Genomic DNA, 24099 nt, shown 5'->3' with positions numbered 1-24099 from the left:
CCTCTGTTAATTCATCCTTTTGTGATGAGAGTTTGCGAAAATGATTAGACAAGTTCTGAGATGAGTGCACCAATCACAGTTTCTTATTCAGGGCGTAGCAGATTAGGCATCAACAAGTATCGCACACAAGTTTGAGCAATGAGGAGCTCCGCTTCATTAGGCCAGATGTACCATCAGATCCCAGTATTATCACTGACTCGCCTGATAAGAAATTCCCTTGCGGTCTGATGAATAAGGTAGAATCTGGAGTTTTTCACAAAGATGAAGAGCCCGCACACTGGCCATAGCTTATCACTGAATCCATTTGCTAGTATAAACGCCTCTTTGCTGTCCGCGCAGATCTTGAAGCCACCCCTTGAGCCATAGCCATTTCTGGAATGGTCAATAGACGACGTGCCCCAACAATGATCTGTAGGATTTTTCTGACTTTAACTTCCTTGGTGGGATCCACTCGGCTTAATATCTTGTGATACGCTTCTACTATTCGGAAATAAAAGTATGAATGAGGGGAATTTTGATGAGACGCTGCGCTGGATCCCTCCAGCTTTGCCGTGAATCCTGCGTCACCGAAATCAGTAGCGCTATATGGACACGCTCAAATTGTCGGGGATCCTGAACCTGCTTCTGACGCAAAATCAGATACACAGCGGTTCTCATCAAAACGGCGACTAGGCGATGAAACAGATCTGGAACTACCCTGCAAACGAAGTAGTAGCGACTCTTTAACAGCAAAAGATCATCTGTGTACGCTGTATTCATACTTCTCAGAGGCGTCACTTCACGAACGTCTTGATTTTCTTTCTTGGTTGTTTAGAAGTGAGTTATCCGAGTCATTGCTTGCATCTAGCGTTGAACTTCCCTTCACGCGAGTCAAAACGGCAGATCAGTGTGCGGAATCCGCTCGAACACAACACTGCCGACCTCCAGCCACTCCCAACGGCAGACGTGTCACTTCCACTAGGTCCATAAATGGCAAAGGGTGGGAACCCGATGAAATCAACTTTCTCGTGCAGTTGAAGGAAGCTGGATTGCCGTGGTCTGTGATAGCAAATAGGTTCAGAGAACAATTCCCGGGAAGGTCTATAGGCTCAATTCAGGTCCATTGGAGCACGAAGTTGAAATATTTGCATTGATTAGCAATTAGACTTTGAAAGTCACTGTTGTCATCAGACTCACGGGTAGATATAGCTAGAAAACGATCAAGGCTGATGCATGTATATCTCTGATGTGGCAGGTGAATGCAGTCGTCTTTCTTAAAAATGAGGGGTTATGTCCTGATTGAAATACGTGTGTAGCCTTCTGGATTCGAAGTCCACCCAGCTAGGAGTTTAACTGTCGGGTTGTGAACAACTAAGTGTTCCATCATGATACCACTCCTCATAGTTTGAGTGTGCTCTTTTTTCTTAAAAATTTACTAAACTAACCCTCTCTCCTGGATAACGGCTGGTCTGTTCCACCACACACCGTGTGAAAACAAAACACAATGACAAAAAAAGACCCTTCATATTGATTGTGCTGAAAACATCTCCTTGTTATCACTTTGCATCTTGTCCAGCACAGCCGAAAAAAAATCCTTCCAGCTGTCTATCGATTTCTCAAAGCCATACATATAAATTGTCCTCCACAATGTCCGTGACGCCAAATCCCTGAACACTTCCTCTGCCGATCTTTACCGTCTCATCGACGGTTCCGAGAAGGAGGTTCCAGACACTTCTTTCTGGGCATTTGCTGACGTCCGAGATTGTAAATTCTCTTTTCTCCACTGTATCATCTTACCTGGGGGTGGGGGGAGGGAGATAAAGGAATTTCAATTTCTATCAAAGTCCTACTATATATCGTAGTAGCCGAGGCTCGTGTCCTAGCCTTTGAAAGACCAGAAGCCGCGGGTCAGCGGTACTTGGTCGCCAATTCAGCGTACAGCTACCAGCAAATCTGCGATATCATCCGGGAGAAGTTTCCTGAGCTCCAAGGATCGACACCAAAGGATACTCTCGGAGAACCTTTCCCTCCAGTCTACAGATTGGACACATCTAAGGTAGTCCAGCAGCTAGGGATCAAGTTTAGGCCGCTGGAAGAGACCATCGTTGATACGGTTAAGAGCCTGCTTACTATTCCAAAATATATAGAAAATAGTTTTCCCCTTTTGAATTCTTTCTTGCTTTCATGGTTGGTGGGAAGGGACAATAAAATCCCACGCCGACTTTAACTAACAAGTCCTTTCAATCTTATAGCCCTAGGAAGCTCTTTCTGTAGGTTAATTTGTATAATCTGAAAGGATGAAATGTCTCTCTCTCTCTCTTTTATCCGACCACGGAGTATGGATGTAAATCAATTCGCCAAACTTCATCCATCTAAGTTCGTTTCTTGCGCGGAGATATAGAGCGTCTGTCTCGCTTGTATTTTAGGGCTCTCCATGGATACGCGGATATGGATATATCCATGGATCTTACGGATATGAATACGCTTTTTTTTCATGGATAATATCCATGGATATATCCGAAGCCTCGAGATTTCATGGATATGGATACGGATCCGGGTGCAATATCCATGAATATTCATGGATAGAGTCACGTGTCGCCAGAAAATTATTATTCCGCTCCGAGACATGGTTTTATGAAAAACTTCTTGGCTGCTTCTTCAGCTTCAAAACCTACCGGCATAATTGACAGATTTATTCGCCCCCATCGAGAGAATACGCGCCAGCCAGGCTTTTGGAAGCTTGCAAATGGTGGTAGCGATGACAAAGCTGGTCTTGAAGATCAGATTGAAAGTCAGTCTGTCGAAGGCCTTCGTACTTTTGAATATGCTACATCACAAAGTAGTTCTCTTACTCCGAATGATTCAGCTTCACAAATTCAGTCATCCACTCTAATTAATCCTTTTCTCGAGCCTCCAAAGCCAAAGAGACAGCAAAAAGAAACTTCATGGGTCTATACCCATTTTCAACAAACATTACTATAGGGAAAGAATTTCTTTGATAAACAGACTGGAAAGATAAAAGCAGACATACAGTATTCTTGTCTACATTGTACAGCTCTAGAGGAATGGACTACTGTTAAATCAGTTACTAAGGGTTCAACTAGCAACTTGCAGAAGCATTTAGGGCAGAAGCATGGTATCTATAAGGATAGTGACACTTCTTTAGGTGACTATTTCTACTGGTATTTATTATATATATATGTGCTAAGATATATAGCCATCACATCGTCTCAAAGTTCAATGCTTTCCTATATTAGAGGTCAACCTTTACAATCTTTTCAAGAACTTCTCGATCAAAATATTTTCAACTGGGCTATCGGAACAATGCAGCCATTTTTAACATTTAATGACCCTCTTTTCAGGCAAATCTGGAGTGATCTCCTAGGATTTTCTTGCAAATATGGATCTTCGAATTTATTTTCCCGTCATGTTGACGAAGAGTTTGCTAAGGCTCGGATACAACTAAAGAATGAGCTTAGAAAAATAGAGAATTGCAGTACTATTGCACTCTCTCTTGATGGATGGAAGAGTGCAAATGGCTACAAGATCTTTGCAATTATTGGTCATTGGATTACAGCAGATTTTCAGCCTTAGCATAGAATTCTTGACTTCCAAGAGATAGAAGACCCTGATACTGGTGAGAATCTAGCATCTATTGTCTATAAGGTTCTATGCGAACTAGACATTAAAGCTAAGCTTATTTCCATTACTAGCGATAATGCAAGCAATAATTTAGAAATGGCTGAAATTCTCCATAATTTACTTAAAGCCAATTATGAACAAGGCAATACTCAGCAAATAATGAGATATCAAGGAGAAGGTAGCTTTATTTGTTATCTTATACATATTCTAAATCTGATTGTTAAGGAATTTCTTGCCGTTTTGAAAGCTAGTGATATTACAGAAGACTTTCAGATTATTGAAGATTTAGAGAATAATCCATCTCTTGCACAATCACAAAGTGCTTTCTCTCGCATACGCATTCTAAGTTTATATATTTCTTTAAGCACAGAGCGAAAGAAAGAGTGGCAGAATCTATACCAGATAAAAGAGATAGATTTAAAACTTATTCAGTATGATGTTACTACTCGTTGGAATTCCTCTTATTGCATACTTAATAATGCTTAGAATGTATGAGTCTTAATAATCCTTTGAAAAAAGAATACATCTAACGTTGAATAGGCCGCTCCTCAGATTTAGGAATATCTTAAGATGAATCATATCTTACCTCCTTTTACTGACCAAGACTGGAATCAGCTTGGACAAATCCGGATAGTCCTTGCAGAGTTTGATAGATATACACTGGAGCTATCTACTGATATTCCATAAATCAGTCAATCTTTAGCTATCTACTATTAACTCTTTGATCTTCTTCAAGAAGTTCAGGAGAGGGAGGGAAAGTTCAAGGACTTTGACGCAGATGTCGCTAATGCAGCTAAGAGCGCTATGAGGAAATATGACAAGTACTATACTCTTATGGATGATTCATGCGATATTCTCTATATTACAATGCTCTTGGATCCTCGGTTTAAGAAACTTGTTCTTGAGCATGAGTTATGGGATGAAGCTCAGGATATTATTACTGCTATGCAAGAGCAGCTTGAGATCCAGTATCCTATAACTCATAAGCCTAAATTTTTTATAGCTTCAGAAGAACCAGGACCATCAGTCACGTTGCAAAATCCGCATAAGACCATAGTATGCAAAGGAATTGACTGTTGGATAATGCTTCGTGATACGGACCGTAGTTAAACCGACACTTACCATCCTATTATTCCACTAAAAAGTGTCATGACGTATGCTTATGAGCTCTTATGGTCAAGTGTATTATCTGCAAAGGAGGCATCTATTGACACTAAATAATCTTTACCTCCTCCAAGCCTCAAGGTGTATATATAATGATGTTCGAGATAGCATAACACCTTGTCAGCAGCTTGATAGTGCTTTAATCCAGGATTTAATAAGAACCGTGAAAGCCATGAGACAGCAAAAGCCACGTTAGATTAAGTGCTTACTGCTGCGTACATTATTGAGCCAACTTTCCATTGATATTGATGGTTACTTTTATAGGTGGCCGTTCCTTTGTATAGGAGTAATTCTTCTTAAGCCATTAGTATATTGTTAGTTTGTTAAGTGTCGGCTAACTTCGCAATTTTATTAATATAGATAGCTTGACTGAGCCAGATCACCTTATTACTTCAATCCCATATAACTCTTATACCTAGGAACTACTCCAGGTCTCCTTCTCCAGATATTTTGTATTTGGCACAAAGTTAGTTCATGACTGAGTCAGCTTCTGGTTGGTGGCTCTTCTTATATGTGACAACAATATTGTCTACATAAAAGAACAGTATGATTCCAGATTTTAACATGTAATAGGGTTCGTGAGGCACTGTTTTAAAACCCAACTCTATAAGGGTGCTAGTAAGTTCCTTTTACCATAGGAGTGGTGATCTACGCAGTCCATAGAGAGCCTTGTTCAGTCAATATATTTTTCCAGATTCATAATATCCAGGAGCCATTCTTATAAAGATCTCTTTATCCAGTATGGCATTAACAAAGATATTGACAGCGTCATATTGCTTAAGTTCCAGATTGAAGTGTGCAGCAATAGCTATAAATATCCTAAAAGATCTCGTAGCAAGAGTAGCAGCATATATGTTCCTTGTATCATCTCTTTTCTCTTGATTACCTCTTACCATGAGTCGTGCCTTGCACTTAACTAGACGACCTTTCTTGTCCTGCTTATAGATATATACCCACATATAATTGAGAATCTGCTTTCCTTTTGCCTTACTGATAGGCACCGTTGTCCAAGAGCTAGATGGATCGTGACTTTTAAGGTGATCTCTCTTAGCCTCCTTAAATAACCAACCTAAAGGATGTGTTTCCACTTCACGGTGACTCTTGGGAGCAGGTGGTAGGTCGCAAACTAGAACTAACTGAAGTCAACATCCTGACCTTAGACGTCATTAGAGGCTCACGTGATCAAATTTAACTATGTTCATCCCATACTGACAAAGTCGTGTGCCTGCTAGGAAAGCAAATCTCTAAGGATTGAGCTCTCCTCGTTGCATAGTCAAAGCAGCGGTGACAGTTTTAACAGGAGCCTCTCTAAAGCCTACCCCGTTCTTCTCAAGCGACCCTCTGGATCCGTCCTTAAGGATATGCCTGCCATGAGCCTCTCTGAGACCTGCCATGGAGTCACGCAGATTGGGTGACCCTCTGGGCCTGTCCCTAAACTCAGCACGCGATCCTCTGGATCTGTTCATGCATACACCACTAAGAGCCCCTCTGGGACCTTCCTTAATGATTGCTTCCTGAACGAGCGACCCTCTGGACCTGACCCCGCCAGTTAACATTCTAGCTGCGTGCTTAGAGCTCTGATGGAGGTTAAGGTCATTTTCATGGATAATAGTTATACTAGCCACTAACAGCGCGCTCAGAGGCGTATCTAGAGGTATAGAATAAGCATATTTATTAATCCCCTCTAACAATCCTTCTCCTGGCGTTAGAGTTGGGCCGCTTGGATAGTCTAAATCAAGCTAACTTGAATCTTTAAATTCAGAACTAGTCACTGAGCCTGTTGTTGTCGTACGCTTATTATTATGTCTATTTCCGTCAAACACTAAATCCTCCATCTTATCTCTAAAGTTAGCATTATCTTTGACTTCACCTGACTGTACTCGGATATCTATCTTATTTAGCAAGATTGTCAGTTCTTTAACAGATATATGAAGGAGATTATCCTTGATATCTTGGATATCTCTACTGAAGACTTCATTCTTGTTAAAAATAACATTATTTGCTCGCACAATCCTCTCTATCAAAGGATTCTAAATCCTATAAACATTTGTTGAGTCATATCCGACGAGATAGCCTACCTATACTTGCAGATTGAAGTGTTGAAGCCGATTTTTCTTAAGTTGATATTCCAATGTGAGGGCATATGCTTTACAGCCATATACCTTTAGGTGGGCAAGCTGAGGTTTCTAATCTTATATGCAAATCCCATTTTGCAAAGCTACGCAAATATAGAACCTATTGTATGGCGTTTTCTAGTTGTACATGAACTTAGGGGTACAGTTATAAAGATAGATTAAGGCTTAGTATATTTCTAACCATAAATCCACAGGTAACTTTGCACTATTTCTCATGGCCCTAGCCTTGTCCTTGATGATACTCCCTAAGCGCTCAGTGGCACTATTTTGTCCTTAATTATTTACCGTTAAGGGCTTAATAGTAATATGTTTGGTAATCAGCCACTCCTTTACCTCAGGTCAGTATAAGAATATCTCATTATCTATCTTAATCTTGATTGGACTAACATCATGGTGCTTTTTTAGATATTCAAAGAACCATTTCAGAGTTTCTAAGATCTCCACACTTTTGTACGACATTATATAAAAGTCCTAGATAAAACTGCTGAATCAATTAGTTATAAGTATCAATGTCTTTTCTCCATTCATTGAGTTTTTCTGAAAGTTATGAAAATTAATCACTAGATGCATACCAGATCGTTCCACAATATTTCTTTCTTCTTATCATATGATTTGTCTGGCTTTTGCCCTTCCACAGGCTTTGCACTGTACAGTGGTAGGATCTTTAGATAGACTAGTCACTCTTACACCTCCATATCCTAAGATAGGTACTTGATAGGTGCCTGCCCATAGGAAGTCTCCTGTCATTGCTTTCTGGAAGTTCACAAACCTTTCTATCTTATTGAAAACGTGAATTGATGACCCTAAATCCAATAAAGCTAAATATTTTAAAGGATATTTATTAATTAACAGTGCAGCTAAATCCTTTTCCATGTGAATGTAGCAGGTCGATTTGCAGCTGCCTACTGCCATCTTAAAGAGTTAATTTAAACTTGCCATTTCTCCTTGGAAAGTCACCTTATTCTGAGCATTTTGAGTTATAGGTTCTTGTCGCTCTTGGGATCAACTTCTAGAGCGAGATTATTCTTTTCTTTGAGAAGGAGCTTGTCCCTGTTCTTTGATTAGTACACATCTTACCTCTTTTGCTAATAGTGCATTACTATTGAGCCATCTATTGGCTCTTTGTTGAAGCTAAAGTCTTAGTTTGAACTCTTGAGGAGCCTTATAACTAAAAACATAGAAGTAGAAGTCAATAAAGTATATGCCTCCGCATGCAGGGTAGATCAATTTAGGTCCACCCCTTTTATCTAGAGTAAATCTGCTGCGCTGTCCTTCTTTAAATGATTGTGATTGCAAACATTGTTATCCACGCTCTACGGCTCTCCCTCGCTGCAAGCTTTCTTTGTTTTCTTCTTCGCTGTCGTCGCTCTTACTCAGATGAGTGGCAAAAGAGCCTTTTGTTATACAGGATTGTCATTTTGTACAGAGTCATGAGATGAGTCTCCAGAAGCCATTTGACAGATCCTTATAGGTAAGAGATTTGTCATCAATCTTTGGATCAATTGAGTGCTCAAAAGACGTTACCCACGCCTCATCTAGTGGTCGAATAGCTTCGAGAAACCTAGATGCCCAGTCCTCTGTATCTTGGGCGAAGGACATAGATTTCTTTTTTCCTTGAAGCATGATTTCTTCCCACTTAATCAACCAAGCCTCTAGATCTTGTGGAGTGCCTCTGAAAGGCTTCATGTACTAGTTATAGTCATCTCGTATACGTTACTGGATTTCTCGCGATCCTTGGCCAACTTGCATCTTTAAGTTATTATATACTTCCTTCTAACTATTGGAAGTTTTCCGTACTAGTTCTAACTGGGTTAGGCCAACCAAAGAAGTTTCTTAGAGTAGGGATTTTTCTGATATTCGTGCACACTATCTAAAACTTCGCTATCTGACAATCTTGATCCTTTTTATACTTACATTCTCAATGAAAATGACATCACTAAAAACCACAATCTGTGCTTAATCGAACTTTCTAGATGTAGGTTGTGAAGCTGATTTGTAATATCAACCTTGTGTTGGTATGCGAAATCGATATAGAATCTGATTCTCGAAATTTCCTGTTGATCAATATTCATACGATTCTCTAAATCCTATTCCCAAAAGGGAATAGCGTAGTTTAGTTCCAACACAAGCAAGGACTATATAGACCGCGTCGGGGCCTCATTAAGAGAAGAGAACAGACGACTGAATACATTTGACCATAGTACTTGGAGTACCACCTGAAGCGCGTGTATGGACGTACGTACATTGTTTTATTGGCTTTATAAGCCAACCCACAACTATCAATATTAGCCTTCATCCCGATCTTATTTTACTCTCACTTTTCATTCAAATTTTTTTCAACTATATAAAAGCTTCGAATTTGGATTTCTGAATTGCAGTCGAGTTCCAAATCTCATAAAAGCATGCAAAAATCATTCAAAACAATCAACAGGCAAATCCCCAATAACCACGCTTCCTGTCAACAATTGCCAACCTCGTCCTAATCCTGCTTGGTCCTTTCCACGAATCCTTCCACGCGAATCGTCAACTGATTCTTATCAAATTGTCCCATCAAGCTCCAGACGTAGTACCCCGAAACTTCGACCCTATCTTCGTAAATAGCGCGTGAAATCGCATCCAGATACAAACCAATGTATCTAACCCGAAACTTGTCATCTAGCGCCTTTTCCAAGGTCATTTTACTTTCTTAAGGACACGGGCACCCATTCTCAGTTATAACGATAGGCACGCGGTAGCGTTTCCAGACCCAATTCAACAGCTTGCGGAAACCAACAGGCGCAACCCGAAGCCAGGGCATTCCAGATGCCGGCCCAATTTCTTTGCCTTGGCAGTTAATAGACCCCTCTTCCACGTTTCCCGTACAGTCATCATCAGCGGTGATTCATTCCGTAGAACGTGTTATGCGGAGCTAACTTGCAGAGGAGTTCGAGCTCCTCAGTCGTAAATCTAGGCAACCGATCACCCAGTCTGCTTTTCATTGACTCGGGACAATCCTGTCCGAGGAAGATTGGATCCCCAAACCAGCCGATATAAAATTCCAGTCGGCGTTGGGCCGCCTCGATATGCATGTCGCTGTTGAGGTCCCAGGGCTCATAGAACTGGCCGTTCAACACGATTGAAATTTCGCCTGTCTGCGATTGTTGGAACTCGGTTGTATATATCTGGACGACTGCGGCATGACTCAGGATGATGGTGTGGCCGACCTGCCATCGCTCTGTCCGAGAGTCCCCTCCTGTTGGCGTGCTGCGTCCGGGAGCAAGGACACCGCTATGGTTACCAAAGATGGAGATAATGTAGGGTTCAAAATGTAATCCATTTCTTGACACGATCACCGAAACGGGAGAAGCAAATCCTTGCAAAGCGTTCAAAATCAGCCTGGAATTCCTCCTTATTGAGGAACGCGCCATAGCGATCGTAAATTCCTTGAGGACAATCCCAATGGTAAATTGTCACAACCGGCTCTATGTTATATGCCAAGAGAGTATCGATGAGGTTATTGTAAAAACAGATTCCTTGCTCGTTCACTGGGTCATAACATCCGCCTAGAGGGATGATCCGCGTCCAGGCGACTGAAAAGCGATACACTTTCATACCGTATGAGGGCATTAGCTTCACATCCTCCACCATTCGATTGTAGTGATCACAGGCAACATCACCATTTTCGCCATTCGTACGCGATGGTTCCAGGTGGGTGACGTTTCATGAAGCGAGGCATAGTGTTCAGAGGCCTCTGATTAGCTGAAAAAAATGGAATGACTTGTCTCCAGGTTTGTTCAAATGTCCTTGTTTTCTTCGTGGTAGATCTCGCGATATGCTAACAGTTGATTGACATGTACCAGTGTTTCGACTATGTATTGCGACTACTGCATGGTATGTTGGCGGTCCATGTGGAGCGTCGAGTGATAACGAGCAAACACGAATAGGATTGGTCTCCGTGTACAAGAATATTAAGCATGAGAAGGAAAGAAAGTACAAGGCCATGTGTGCACTTACTCAAATAGTATTGTGAGTGTATATGATCAATACTATTTGTAATAACTAGGAGGTTAATCCAATGGTTAGGCAGGAGGAATTATCAATACAACAGATAATCGTTCAGTGTCTCCAAGATATTCATTTACAACGGTACTGTCGCTGATTTACAGAGACTGAAGCTTGAGAGGAAAGAATCATATCTGCAAGGAACCTCTTTCTTATGCATACATAAGTTGTTGACAGGAATCTGGCGTGTCTATCTAGTTGGTGTGGCTTGTCACAGGTATCACGTTGTACTGTTTCAGCACTGTTTCAGCACTGTTACAGTTTTGTGAATTTTCTTTGCCATGTGTAGATTTCCCACCATAAAAGAATTAGAGAGTGTAGAACTGGGCACCGTTTTTCAATTAACTATATAGTTATCAACATACAAAGATGGCTTTATGTCTATATCAAGAAACCAGATTGGCGACATATATAAGGAACTGGTTCGTGGACGTAGATAGATTGGTGAAATAAAACTAGAATGTCAGGGTTTGCTCTCACTCTAACCCTGATTGGAGAAATCTTAGCCGATTGAAGGCGCTGTTCTTTTCTTAGTTCTCCGGAGGATATCATATTTCTATGATTAGCACTCTTTGACTCTCATTTTTCTTACGCATCTTGTTGTGTTATTTATATATCTTTGCATGTTCAAAGGTGCTTTGTTTGCTATATTTAGACGCTACTGTTCTGTCTGATACTGATTAGGAAACACCATGCTGGCAGGTTGAAGCTTATAAGGATTCCATCCTACCTATCGATTCGTCCTGGGAATCAGCAGTCCTCTTGTTTTCTATCCTTGTTACTTGTTCCTCAGTTAGTTACCAGAATCAGATTTCTTCTCGTTGTCAGTTCCTTACATAGAAACTCGACATAGACACGGAAGAACGGAAAATAGGACAACGAGAAAACAAGAGGACTTCTGATCTCCAGGAAGAACGGATGGGCAGGATGAGCTCCTTATAATCCTCATCCTGAGCGGATTCCGGAGATAATCGGCATCCCGAACATTAAAAAACTCCGACAAAATAAAGGAAAACAAAAGACCCAAAACCCTAGAAACAATTCCCTAAATAGCTCGAGCTCGAGCGAACCTAACAATATACTCATATTATATGGTAGTTAATGCAATATTAAGTAAAGGATGGCGGTGCACTATTAGCGCTAATAACTGAATTAATAACAAAGAGTGCATCTACACCCTCTGTGCCATGCAAATCTTGTTGGGCCCATATTCTCCGTATCATCTGTTCTGTCCAGTCGAGGTTGCCCAACGTCCTCTCCTTCCTTGTACGCTGAAGGCTCCTAAGCATTAGTATCCTATCGGAATCACTCTCCGCCTGGAGTGACAGAATGAACATGGGAAATGGCCGTTCACAAACGCCGAGATCCCTCAATATGCTAAACGACTGCTCAGCAGCAGTTTGAGACGCGGGCGAAGAGATTGGAGACCCTCGGACCACGCGATCCAGGTATATGAGGATTGCGAATTGGAATAATTGGGCAATCGCAGTATAGTGTTTCCTACTTCCAACAGTGTGATATTCTTCATCGTTGATACCACTGCAGAGCTGCTGATCAACAGCACGGAGCCGCTGTTCAAGGCTATCGATGGCATACTGGTGACTTTTGGTAAGGAGCTCGGGGTCCTTTCGATCTTGTCTAACCAGGTCCACAGCTTGGCCTAGGAGATCTAGGAGCTCGAGTGAGCAGCCGAGAGTGCTCTGAATCTAGAAAGAAATCAGTACCTACACCAATATTGGACTATATATATAAAAAATATTCATACGATATGACGGTTGGGGTTGAAGATGGCCTGAGAAATGACCATCTCCCTGTTTGCAATTATTTCCTGCTCCATAGTACGCTGCAGCCAATGGCGTATGCTGAACTTGTACAGGACATTGTGGTAGAATACCCAGTCTAGGAGGGTTGCAGCATCCCCGCCATATGATCTGTGCTCCTGATGCCTAGACTTTACAATCATTAGCGAGCCGTCAAAGTATACGGACCAATTCTTAACCACGCCAGACCGGTCAACAGCCTAGCATACCTTTGTCAGCAAGGAATAATTAACGTTAAAAGAGATGCCTTGCCTCATATATGCTCAGGAGCATGCTCGCAGCGATTGCTTGAGCCCAACTTTTGGAATCCAGCTCCTGACTGATAGTCTCTCGCAAAGCAGAAACTGCTCGCATGCGGCTGTAGGTTGACTCACGGGACTTCTGGAGATATAGGTAGGTAATAGCATTCATCGAGTAACGGACGGCAAGGGATGGAGGCAACTCGTCAGTAAGGGACATGCGATACAGAAGGCTACAGACATCTCGCCGTAGGTCCCCTCGAGAAGTGATCATTTCAATGGCCGAAGAGTACTCTTAAGTAAAGAATTTTCAGCCTAATAATCGCAGCTAAGCAAAAAACCTAGGAGCTTACGTGCAGGGGTCATATCTGTGCCGAACTGTGGCATTTGTAAAGAGCGATCCGGGCCACGAAAATGCCAAACACCCATGTGGCTCACTATAGAACCCGTGGTTAAAAAGAATATACAGGGTAAAGACAGATCCACAGTGGTGTACCAGGTGATTCTCTTTCGATATATAGACTGGTATCCCAGGTGAAGGTGTTTAGGAATGCGACTGGGCGAGCCAACTTGGGGCTTGGTACATTAGCCGTAACAGCACGGCGAGTATCCCCAACACGAGGCCAGGATAGGTTGAGTGAGTACCCTGAGCACTTCTTCCCTCGTCTCGCACAGGTGCCACAAGTTGGCAGCGTCCTGTCGCAGGCAATTTTGCGATCTGAGCTTCGTTGCTTCGTTAATTCTCGTTCATTCTTGGGATGGCATGCTCCTACGTCGGCAATTCAAACAGGACTTCCGTGCCTGAGTACTCATAGTCTCCTCCATAGTGAAACTCTACCTAACCCAAGGGAAGGAAGTTCTCGAAGAGTCGACCACGATAATTAGTGATTAGCAACATTGATTGCATAGAAATGCGGCGAACGACTTTCGCACAAGTAATTACTAATACTCCTGGTCCCCGCTTGCCGCCTGTGTCACAAGCTGTTGGGTTAGCTAATCTGATTTGTACGATCCAGCCAATCATATTGATGAAATCTACCAGCCAATAAGAGCGAGTCACGCTCTCAGGAGAGGGATCCACCATATAGGGGCTGAAAGGCATCTCCCACTGTTACTGTACTTAGAACTCTCAACAAGAATCGCAGCAAGGACCAAGGATTCCATATGCTATTTGGCATACATAATTTGATACGTTGAGATATGCCGCTAGAGATTTTTACGTACAATCCAACAGAACCTCACCTAATCTGTGCGGACACATTTGCCCAACTGCGGTATATCGTGACGTCACCCACCTTAGCTTCCGTAATCCACCTTAGAATGAGCAACTTTGTCCGCTGAAAAGATATAATCACTTAGAGATTCTGTACCTTATATATTTAGAGCCACGCCATGTCGTATTCCTGTTCCATTCAGCTCGATCACATATTGACAGTCAAAGCAACCTCTCTATACCAGTTGACTTATTATCGGACCTGGAAGTCAGAGCTTCGTCATGGCAGTAACTAAAGTCCTTATCACTGGGGCCACCGGATATATGTGAGTCTTTTAGGGACTAACCCTGAGTAACCTACTAACGCTAGACAGTGGAGGCTCCGTCCTGGCAACCCTACTTACATCCATAAACCCTAAGATCAGGGGGATTAGCATATCGGCCCTAGTACGCAAGCAGGAGCAAGCAGCTATCCTAAAGGAGAACGGCGTTAATGGTATCATTTTCAGTGGGCTTGACGACACGGACTTTGTAAGAAAGGTCGCCAGCGACCACGACTTTGTCATAAATACCGCCAACGCATTCCACTTCCGCGCAGCCGAGGCTATAATCCTCGGCCTTGCAGATCGCAAGAAGCAAACGGGCAAGGATGTCTATCTGATACATGTACGTAGCCTCCCCTCTTGCTCCAGACACGCGCATGAACTGAACAAGCCTAGACCTCTGGAACATCGAGTCTCGGTGATTTTCCAATCACTGGCTCCTATACCGAGACACGAGTCTTGTCCGATAAGGACGATATTTACACCTACCTACGCCACCGCGAGGATTTAGAACCCTACCAGCAGCGAACTACCGACCTCGTCGTCTTTGAAAAAGGTGAGGCCGCTAGTATCAAAACTTATATTCTCATGTCACCAACTATTTACGGCTTGGGGAGTGGGCTATTTAATCGCACCTCTATCCAGATCGATGCTATAATGCGCGCTGCTCGTCGTGATGGTTTCACCTCTGTCATTGGTTCTGGTGCAGCCGAGTGGGATCATGTCCACGTCGAAGACTTGGTCCAACTATACGAGTTAGTGCTCGCTCGTCTGCTTGATGGGGACAACCTACCGTCCAACAAAAAGGGAATATATTTTAATGAGACCGGACACCACTCGTGGCGTTATCTATCAGAACGCATCTCAAGGGACGGAAACGCATTAGGGTATTTAACATCCGACGAGGTGCGCGAGGTTTCACTTAAGGAGTGGATTACTAGATCTAGAAAAGCCCTATCACCCCGTACGGTGGAGTTGGGCTTTGCGTCACGGTCGCGGACTCGGGCGGATTTAGCCCGAGAGCTTGGATGGAAGCCGACGAAGACAGAGAAGGACTTCAAAGATAGTTTCATGGATGAATGGAAGGTCATTGCAAAGGAGGGATAGAGGCTGCATGTCAAAGTTTACATGACACTAAATTTATAATTTTTCAACAACCCTACAGTGAGTTCCATCGCTCGATGCTTTTTCGTAACAGAGCTCAGCTCAACGGCCCTGAGACAGACGACACCACAGATTCCGAATCCATATATTCTGAGCGCGCCGTCCTGCTCCCGTTCAAAAATGACCTGCAATATGCAGCTCCTCGGAAATTCTTCTCGTATGCTCTCCAAATTCCAACTAAAACGTACCGCCCTATTTCTGGCTTTGAGTTTCCGTCTCTTTTATCGATCTACGGCATCTCATCTGAAGATTGGTCACGATTGACATGCGAGATCACGAGAAATACAAGTCTTTCACTATCGCAATGGACAACGGTATATAGTGTAGGGATTGGTATACCTGGTTGCAAAACCAGTGCACGCTTTTTCATTTGTTGAATATGTTTCAACCTAACCTATACCAGGTAGAGTTCCGGAATAATAATATTCCAGTTTCACTTAACCGTAATTTATCGTAAAATAACATGGTGTATGAGGTCCGTGACGCGCTAGCCGATAATCGGGCCCCGGAACGCGTCCGCCCTCAGTAATTACGCGTAGGTATGGAAATCAAGCTCCTCTTTTTATCCACCACTAACTCTGCCTATCTACTGTTGCATCGATTCTGGCTGACTAAATGCAGTGTGGAGTCACGGAAATAGACGCGCTATCACGCATCGCCGCTGGCCTGATTGTCAGGGTTGATTACGCGATGGACCGGCTCTTGAGCCTCCTTCCAAGGACGGCTCCTCTACAGATACAGGTCCCTAACATCGCGACCACCAAGATCGAGCCTCCCCGACCGGAAGATATCGCTATACAAAAGGCTCTTGATGAGGTCCTTGAGTATCATAGAGTTCACTGGCCTAAGAATACAACGAAAAACTATGAGCCAAAGCAGAAGGAGTGGAAGGTAGTTATTAGGTTTCTCCTCGCTTTTCACATACTCCAAGTGCTAACTCTGAGGTCCTAGGCCTGGTGCAAAAAGATGGGCTTCAAGGAAGGTGGCAGATATCTTCCAGGAGACTATGTTGACGAAGGGAAGCTCCTCCTCTTTATTAAAGAGGAAGTTGCCAGCCGCCCTCCACGCCGCGGACAGAGGCTCAAGGCAGAGAGGAAGCGCAAGAGAACAGCAGCAGTAGAAGTACTGTCAGAAGGGCCTCCCTCTAAGCGGAAGAGAGAGAAGATCAGTGTTCCCTCTATGGCGTTTGAAGAGCTACCTATTGAGAGCGATGATGACGAGGCTTGCTCTGAACTTGTCCTGATGTACAATACTGTACGAAGCTATTGCTCTGCTATTAATAAGCTCTGGGCACATCAGACCTTATTAGGCCTCCATAATGCAGCGCGGCCACAGAGGGTGGCTATGACTGCTCTGAAGACATCGATTGCCCGAGGCCAGCACCAACACTGACGTGATGAGTTTACGGAACGTGGGCTAGCTACTATACGAGATGGATATGTTGCTTCTCAGATTCCTAATCTTACAAGAAAGGTCTGGGCCCAGTGTCTAGGACAGAATCAGATTGAGCAACAGTTCCGTACACAGCTATGCTTTCTTTTTGGCAACTCTATGCTACTAAGATTAAGCAATCGGCTGCCTATGGAGCTGCCAGATCTATTCTCAATGCCCCTATCTAATGAAGGGCCAAAAGGCAAAGGCTGGTGTCTTATTACTGTGATAGACCAGGGTAAAACAAACTAACATGGCCAGCTTGAGTATGGGGCAGCTCTGCAGCATCGAGATCATCAGTCCTGTCTTATAGGTGCTCTAGTAACCTATTTCTTCTGGAGATAGCACTGTTCTGGAGAGTCGTTCCCTTGTTTCCGGACCAGTCAAGACTGGTATAATATTAAGGTGCTTAAGTGAGATAATAATCACCTTACTGAACCTCTAAGCGATAGCACAGCGGCATCCTGGACCCGACGCCTATATAGTGAGGCAGTGATCAAGAGCTCCAAGGTAACACATGCAGGACGGGTCTCTGGGGCCAGACTTGCTGAGTTGAATGGAGTCTCTGAAGATCAGGTAAGTAAGCTCTATCATCTCTATCTATTTAAGTTAACCTCCAGCCTCTAGATTTGCTGGGGCGGTCGCTGGAATGCAGACCAGATGACTGATTGTTACTTGACTACTCTGCCTCGATCCTTCATGCGTGGTATTGCAGATTTTGACCCTGACTGGTCATCAAGCTATTACTTGCCTCGGGAGACTGTCTGCCCTCCACCAGTATTATTAAAGCGTGTGTGGCTAGACCTGGATAGGTGGCAAGCAGCACATTTAAAAAGGACAGATGCAACTGAGAGAGTAGAGCCAAATATTGCTACTAGTAGATTTCTAGAACTCTTACAGAGGCTTAGAACTGTATTCTTACAGGACTCTGTACTCTGACGGACGGAGTTTCCTAGCCACCCAATATTCCGAGACCCTCTCTTTCAGATGGTAGAATATAAGGCCTTTGAGTTAGATATTCATATGGCTGTTACAACAGCCATGGAAGAAGATCCTCATTCTATCGCTATTCAAAAGGCCATCCCTGCTGTAAACGACCGGCTTTGTACAATGACTGCAGCTATTCAGACTAGCTAGGTTACTCATTCATAAGCCCTTCGCTTATTAGAGGACTTAATAGTAAGCCGAATAGATCAACTAACAGCCACTATTAATGACTTTATTAGTGGTACCTTCACCTATCAATTCGTGCCTAGAGGCCAGATTGTTCCGCCCCCTATCACAGGAGCAGTCTTTAGCCCTACAGCGCCTATTCAACTTCCTGTGACGGCGCTTGAGAAAACTTCACAGGCACCGCAATATCGTATGTCGAGGAACACTACAACAATCCCAGAACTGTGGAAAGAGTGGACTGTCGGGCTCAATGGCCAGCTTTCAATTAAGAGGCTCGATGAGCTCTATGGCTCTGGCTAGCGCTCAGGGCCTAAGAGCTCTGCTGAACGCCAGTTCTATTCTTGAAGAAAGACTCTCATTAATGAGATTAGAAGACTGGCTACTGTTGAAGATGCCTCTTTAGGGGATCCCTGTCAAACAGTTGTAGCAAAGTTAGAGGAAGAGCAGATACAGGCTGGTGCTTCACTAAGCAAGTTAATAGATGCTTTAAAAAGGTCATAGTGTTTGTTAGCCAACTAGTAAAAAGCAATTCATTAGACTACTTATCTAATTGTTCACCTCTTTTCTTTCTCAGTCTAGATATCTAACCCTAAGATTTGAACAATACCATACCTTACCTAGCATTCTTGACTTAATTGGTTGTCAGCGGAAGGAGACTCCACTATCTTGTCATACTCTCATAACTTCTTCATTTGTAGGTATTTTTTCTTCTAATTTAGCTACAAGATAAAGCTGCAAGCCTATACTTTGGAGTTCAATTTTCTAGCTCATTGATTAAACGGATGTTGGTATATTGCGATCTGAATATCTTGGTATTGATGTTCCAGGGCAGTTACCGAAAACGCGCTGTAACTCAGTTATTCCCCACTAAAAAGCCCCTCAGATATCCTTCTGATGTTATTTGAAACTCCCATACATGTTAGAAATAGGGTCGATCATAAACCCCTAGATCAAGCACGTTAGCTGGAAGTGACTCGCCGAGGCCAAGCTGTGTTCCAACAAGTAGATTCTCTAACAACTAGCTACAATTGCCGATTAATTTCGGGTCTAAGGTGGAGAGAAGTGCCGCATTGAATCCGGCCATAAAGCATCGTGGAGGGATTTATTTCTATGGTGCAGTCAACAATGGACATATTCCACGAACAAAGGCTAGAAAGAAGAAATTTCTTGAGATTTTTGTTGCTGCTAACGCAATGAATCGGACTTTGGTAGAGGAGATTCAGAGGCGCAAAACCAGCTGACATGCGCCTAACCAGTCTCAGCAATCGACGAGATTCACTTCCAGGGAATCCCATTCTGCGATTTTAAACTTGTAAGTTACAGAATACACCAGCATCAGAAGTTAAATGATAACCCGCTATGTAGTTTCTAATTTCATTGTCATTCATTAGGCTTTGTTGTACTGCGTCTCTCTTGCCAACATTCAGTTGTAGGCCGCGAAGTGGTTTATGCATTAAACTGTGAGAGGTGCACTCGACAGTTTTCGCTGAATGACTCATGAGGTCCTCCACAAGGAACGCTTTTTGGGACTATGACCTAGCAAGTACTGTGATGGTGTCCCTCATTTGCACATTTAGCACATGTCTGAGTCTTTTTATAGGAAAAGGCCTTACGGCCTATTTCTTGACAGTTGAAACATTGAGCCGTTCCTGATCGTGGTTCAAAAACTCCAGTGTATGCGGATTCTCCTGCTATATCAAAATATTATCCTTCTGCTAAGCGTTTGGGTCAGTTCCTTTAGTGATATATATCACCACCCATATGCTTTGCGGGAGCCCTTCTTGCTCAGCCAGGAAATCTCGGAACGTTGACATCATTTTCTTTTCCTAGAGCCTCAGCTGCCTTTGGTATGGTGATACCATCCACATCCAAGACTGCTGTCCGATTGGCATTGTCGATTTTGACTAGGTAAAGCTGGTCTCAATCCGTTGAAGACTGCAAGCAGCTCCGAGAATAATTAGACGCTATAACTAACACCCCATTGCCTGCAGCCTTCACAAAGGCCAAGTCATAGCTAGCTTACACAGAAGTGGTCAGAGGCCAACTGGCCCGACGTGTGACGGCTGGGCATAGCTTTGTGTTCCCGTCTCAGTTCACAGATAGAGCTATGTTGGTTTAGCCGGGTCCTGGATCACGAAGCACAGGATTGCGGCAAGGGCAGTCCAACTGCCCTACGTGGTGAGCCTGGTAATATTGAAGTTATTCCTAATATTACGACTGGTCCTAAAAGAGGGAGGAGAAGGATAATTACATGCAAGTAGAGGGGATATCCCCAGGCAGGTGAAACGGAATAACTAATATTCCGGTGCTGATACTCAACACCTGGGGATTCCCGTACACACAGGCTGGGAGCCGTATAACCCTACCCGCGCCATATTGGGAAGTCATATCAACATAATATGTCGGAGCTGGATAGGGAAAGGCGCCCCGCACAGAGATTTGTATGAGAAGCGAGAGCCAGAGCTTTTGCTTCATTTCTTCCTTTTTCGCCCTTATGCTCAATATTACCTGATGATGGGCTAGAGAGAGTGATATTGAGAAGTCTAACTAACTATCTGAGATCCGTGGCGTGCGAGGTTGATGTCCTTGCTACGATCACGCTAGGCCCAATGCGGTACCGACGTCTACCTGTATGGCGGTGGTCCCGTGATTACCTGTCGGCAGGCACCTCTTGTGTGAAATAGCTAGCTAGGATAGCGTACTCAAATCAAGCAGATTGGCATCGTCACACGACGATTGGGGTGCCGGGAATAAGAGTCCTACGGTTCTGGAATTTTTCCAGCTGGACCTGTAGGCCTTTAATCATGTCATTTTGGTTCCGAATCGTTTTCTCTTATTTACTGAGTGTTTCTTTCAAACTTTTGATCTCCCTATAGGTGCTCTCCAAATAGTGGCACATCTTTCTGAGCAGATCTTGGTTTTCGTCTTCGCCACTCTGCATCTTCTCAATGAGACTAGCAGCTTTCTTTACTGCAGTTGGCTTTACTTTAGACATTACCTTTTCCGTCGAAGTGTTGACCTCAGCACCGTCAGCGCTATCCAGATCTTCTTGAGCCCTAGATGAAGGTGCTACGACGCGTCCTACAGGCGTTGTTTATGCTAATCGAATCGACTTATACGACATATCGAAAACCATTCAAGGTCGCATTCCTCGTGGTAGCATCCATCCGCGTCATAGCCATCACATCATTAAAACCAGTATCTACCGCCAATTTATCAAATTTCTTATTGGCACATTGGAATATGAAGCGCAACGTTAGAATGCAGGATAGTCCCAAAACCTCAAAAGCCAGAATACAACCCCAAGACTCTTTGTACATAGGTTTATACTCGTCCAGCTAAAAGTAGTTTGCAAACAGTGAAGCAATATTGGCACAAATGTTAGCAAGTCCGATTGCAGCAGCTCGTTTTACTGGAGGCTGGATGATTGCTGAGGAGAGCCAGGCGTATGTGGTCGCGTAGACGCCGAAAGTGCCACAGGAAGCGAGAAAAGTAAACGCATATCGGGCCCAAAATCCGGGAACAGCTATGAGCAGAATTGTTTCTAGAATTGCACAGCACTGAGAGACTCCCCCTGGCATTGAGCGAATTTGATGACTATCTGCTACCCACGCCCAACAAATGGCCCATACAAAGGTCACAACATAGGGCGGATATGTCAAAAGGAGGACAGTGGTATTATCCTTGAACCTAATCTGCTGAACCAAAGTTGGGAAGAAGTGCGAGAAGGAGATTGTCGCTCTGGTGGCCATCTGCAAACACGCAAATAGCCATACCCGGACATCCATGGCCCACCCATTTGATACCACGGGTTATTGACACCTTCTCAGCGTCCAGGAGTGTATCGCTGCCGGCATCATTTGCTAATCGGCCTTGAGCAACAACCTTTTCGGCCTCACTGAGCCACTTCGTCGTGCTGGGGAAGTCTGGAAGAACATTCCTAATAAAGGAATTTTTGACTGTATCTGCCCCAGCACTAATCTACGGATCTTTTTCGAAGCATGAGGTGTTGTTCCTCATTCGGATATTACCCGAGGACCCCAGGATGTCGGTAAAGTTTACCAACCCCAGCCCCAAACCCCAGACTGAGTTCTAAGTTACCCCACAGGCATTGAAAATAGTATATCTTGAGGCAGGTATAATTGCAACCCTCTGTCTCATACAAATTCTCTGTTGCCTAGCCGGTGTCCCAACATGGAATCGAAATGTATCAAAAGCAAAGAACAATGCTGATTGAGAACTTATTGACGAGAATCTCCCTACAAGGATTCCCTAGTCAATAAGGGACGTGCGGCGCCAAGCCGTCACATAGATGAAGTCCGCCATAGCTACTATCTGAGGATTTCTAGCAACATGTCCTTCATTAATTGATTATATGCCTCTATTAAATAGTTTCCACAGTCCAATACAATAAGATTATAGGTATATACCAAGACAATTAATACCCTGCATCCCATATCAGAGTGCTTGTGAATGTTTGAACTCTAGGAGTCTAGAGGGTGGTTTTGCCTGTTTAGGCTTAGTATGAACCTTAATTGTATGGGAAATTCCAGAAACCTCAGCGGACCGCTGGAGTTCTGGATAACCTATAGTACTAGTGTGTAATGGATTCCATTACCGTGGAACCTAATACGTAGAATAGCTTTCGGGGCTAGATTATCCCGGCCCTACCAAGTCTTTTATCACCAGCTTGGCTGGGCATAGTACATACCATACATTGTGGACGGTGAAAAGTATACATATTGATTGGCTGATTCACATGTCTGGGCTACCCGCCAGAATTGTCTGACCCCACTAAGGGTTCGCTAAGTGACGGGGCACTGGCACGACATGTCAGATAATCCGGATTACAAACGAGGCAGAGAGATCCGACATTTGATCTCACAGGTCTGAAAAGGCACCTTAGGGCATATATCTGGGCACCTAGATTTCAGCCCAATGTTTACCCCTCATGATAGCTCACAAATCACCCCGCCAAAAGATGTTTATAAAAACCCTGCTTGGAAACCTGATGGACAGGGAGAGACAGAGAACTCAATACATACAATTTTGCTAGTCACTTCTTTTTCCCTTCCTTGTAAAGTACTATTCAGGATTGGCCTGAAGTTAACCCAGCAATCCGACAGGAACGTATACCACAAGGATCCGCACAATCGGAGTATAGTCAGGGATACTCGTCTTCTTGTACGTGAATAGATGCTTCGGTATGCTATCTACTTGACCATGCTAACAATCTAGGAACGCTAGGAACGGAATGGAAGTAATAGCGGACGATCAAGGAGCTCCAGGTGCCCGCAGTTTTCTTGACTTTGTAGAAAAAAATCAACACTCACTCCATTTCCTTGATCGCGATCGTGCCTACCTGATCACTGAAGTGGATCCCACTCTAGCCAATCAAGTATCGTGGCCACAACGCAACGCAGATGTCGCGGACATGTTCCTTTTTATGCTCAAATCGCATTGGATATCCGGTAGATACTATGAGGAGTACCCGGACTCGGACTTTACGGAATTATGGGAGGTACGGGAAAATCGAGGAGTCAACTCTCAGGGAGGGCTCCGTAAATACGCAGACAAGCATGGAATGGATTATAACAGGCTTCGAGATATAGTTCAAGTCACGCAGAAAGCGCGTGCAATAGAGGCGGAAATGGAAACTCCGGGTCTATCGAAGAGCATATATTTTGCCTTCAAACGACTGAGGGCTCTAAGATTCGAGCAAATTGGGCCATTCTGCGTCCTATTTCGGACTAGTGATTCGTTCAAAAAGCTCAA

General features: G+C 43.6%; 7 protein-coding genes across 7 annotated transcripts, besides 3 other annotated features; 4 read left to right on the top strand and 3 right to left on the bottom strand.

The window, feature by feature from the left end:
- Nucleotides 1–60: 60 nt before the first annotated feature.
- Nucleotides 61–4731, top strand: TSTA_097990 (uncharacterized protein; the record flags this gene model as incomplete). The annotated part of the gene is made up of 9 exons (XM_002485736.1): nucleotides 61–116; nucleotides 161–236; nucleotides 389–411; nucleotides 545–1097; nucleotides 1145–1178; nucleotides 1842–2035; nucleotides 2566–2928; nucleotides 3574–3940; nucleotides 4358–4731. 9 exons carry the CDS (start codon nucleotides 61–63, stop codon nucleotides 4729–4731), a joined length of 2040 nt encoding a protein of 679 aa, XP_002485781.1.
- Nucleotides 2887–4536: a mobile genetic element.
- Nucleotides 4518–5891: a mobile genetic element.
- An 807-nt stretch (nucleotides 5892–6698) lies between these two features.
- Nucleotides 6699–7607: a mobile genetic element.
- Nucleotides 7608–9628: 2021 nt separating this feature from the next.
- On the bottom strand, nucleotides 9629–10327 carry TSTA_097980 (beta-glucosidase, putative; the record flags this gene model as incomplete). The annotated part of the gene is made up of 2 exons (XM_002485735.1): nucleotides 9629–9737; nucleotides 9834–10327. 2 exons carry the CDS (start codon nucleotides 10325–10327, stop codon nucleotides 9629–9631), a joined length of 603 nt encoding a protein of 200 aa, XP_002485780.1.
- A 1699-nt stretch (nucleotides 10328–12026) lies between these two features.
- TSTA_097970 (uncharacterized protein) lies at nucleotides 12027–12989 on the bottom strand. Its single transcript, XM_002485734.1, has 2 exons — nucleotides 12727–12989; nucleotides 12027–12667 (listed from the first exon to the last, which is right to left on the bottom strand). Exons 1-2 carry the CDS (start codon nucleotides 12922–12924, stop codon nucleotides 12071–12073), a joined length of 795 nt encoding a protein of 264 aa, XP_002485779.1. The 5' UTR covers nucleotides 12925–12989; the 3' UTR covers nucleotides 12027–12070.
- A 1378-nt stretch (nucleotides 12990–14367) lies between these two features.
- TSTA_097960 (NAD dependent epimerase/dehydratase family protein) lies at nucleotides 14368–16159 on the top strand. The gene is made up of 4 exons (XM_002485733.1): nucleotides 14368–14559; nucleotides 14608–14899; nucleotides 14953–15720; nucleotides 15781–16159. Exons 1-3 carry the CDS (start codon nucleotides 14516–14518, stop codon nucleotides 15661–15663), a joined length of 1047 nt encoding a protein of 348 aa, XP_002485778.1. The 5' UTR covers nucleotides 14368–14515; the 3' UTR covers nucleotides 15664–15720; nucleotides 15781–16159.
- Nucleotides 16160–16335: 176 nt separating this feature from the next.
- TSTA_097950 (uncharacterized protein) lies at nucleotides 16336–18624 on the top strand (the record flags this gene model as incomplete). Its single annotated transcript, XM_002485732.1, has 8 exons — nucleotides 16336–16611; nucleotides 16672–17058; nucleotides 17122–17193; nucleotides 17315–17376; nucleotides 17598–17727; nucleotides 17779–17941; nucleotides 18146–18256; nucleotides 18356–18624. 8 exons carry the CDS (start codon nucleotides 16336–16338, stop codon nucleotides 18622–18624), a joined length of 1470 nt encoding a protein of 489 aa, XP_002485777.1.
- Nucleotides 18625–21157: 2533 nt separating this feature from the next.
- TSTA_097940 (uncharacterized protein) lies at nucleotides 21158–22112 on the bottom strand (the record flags this gene model as incomplete). The annotated part of the gene is made up of 2 exons (XM_002485731.1): nucleotides 21158–21380; nucleotides 21682–22112. 2 exons carry the CDS (start codon nucleotides 22110–22112, stop codon nucleotides 21158–21160), a joined length of 654 nt encoding a protein of 217 aa, XP_002485776.1.
- Nucleotides 22113–23578: 1466 nt separating this feature from the next.
- TSTA_097930 (uncharacterized protein) lies at nucleotides 23579–24078 on the top strand (the record flags this gene model as incomplete). Its single annotated transcript, XM_002485730.1, has 2 exons — nucleotides 23579–23845; nucleotides 23923–24078. 2 exons carry the CDS (start codon nucleotides 23579–23581, stop codon nucleotides 24076–24078), a joined length of 423 nt encoding a protein of 140 aa, XP_002485775.1.
- Nucleotides 24079–24099: the final 21 nt, after the last annotated feature.

Source organism: Talaromyces stipitatus, genomic scaffold (genome assembly GCF_000003125.1).
Source record: "Talaromyces stipitatus ATCC 10500 scf_1105507295511 genomic scaffold, whole genome shotgun sequence".
Classification (NCBI taxonomy): Eukaryota; Fungi; Ascomycota; class Eurotiomycetes; order Eurotiales; family Trichocomaceae; genus Talaromyces; species Talaromyces stipitatus.
The sequence above is the reverse complement of the archived record's forward strand: the minus strand, read 5'-3'. Positions and strand labels throughout refer to the sequence as shown.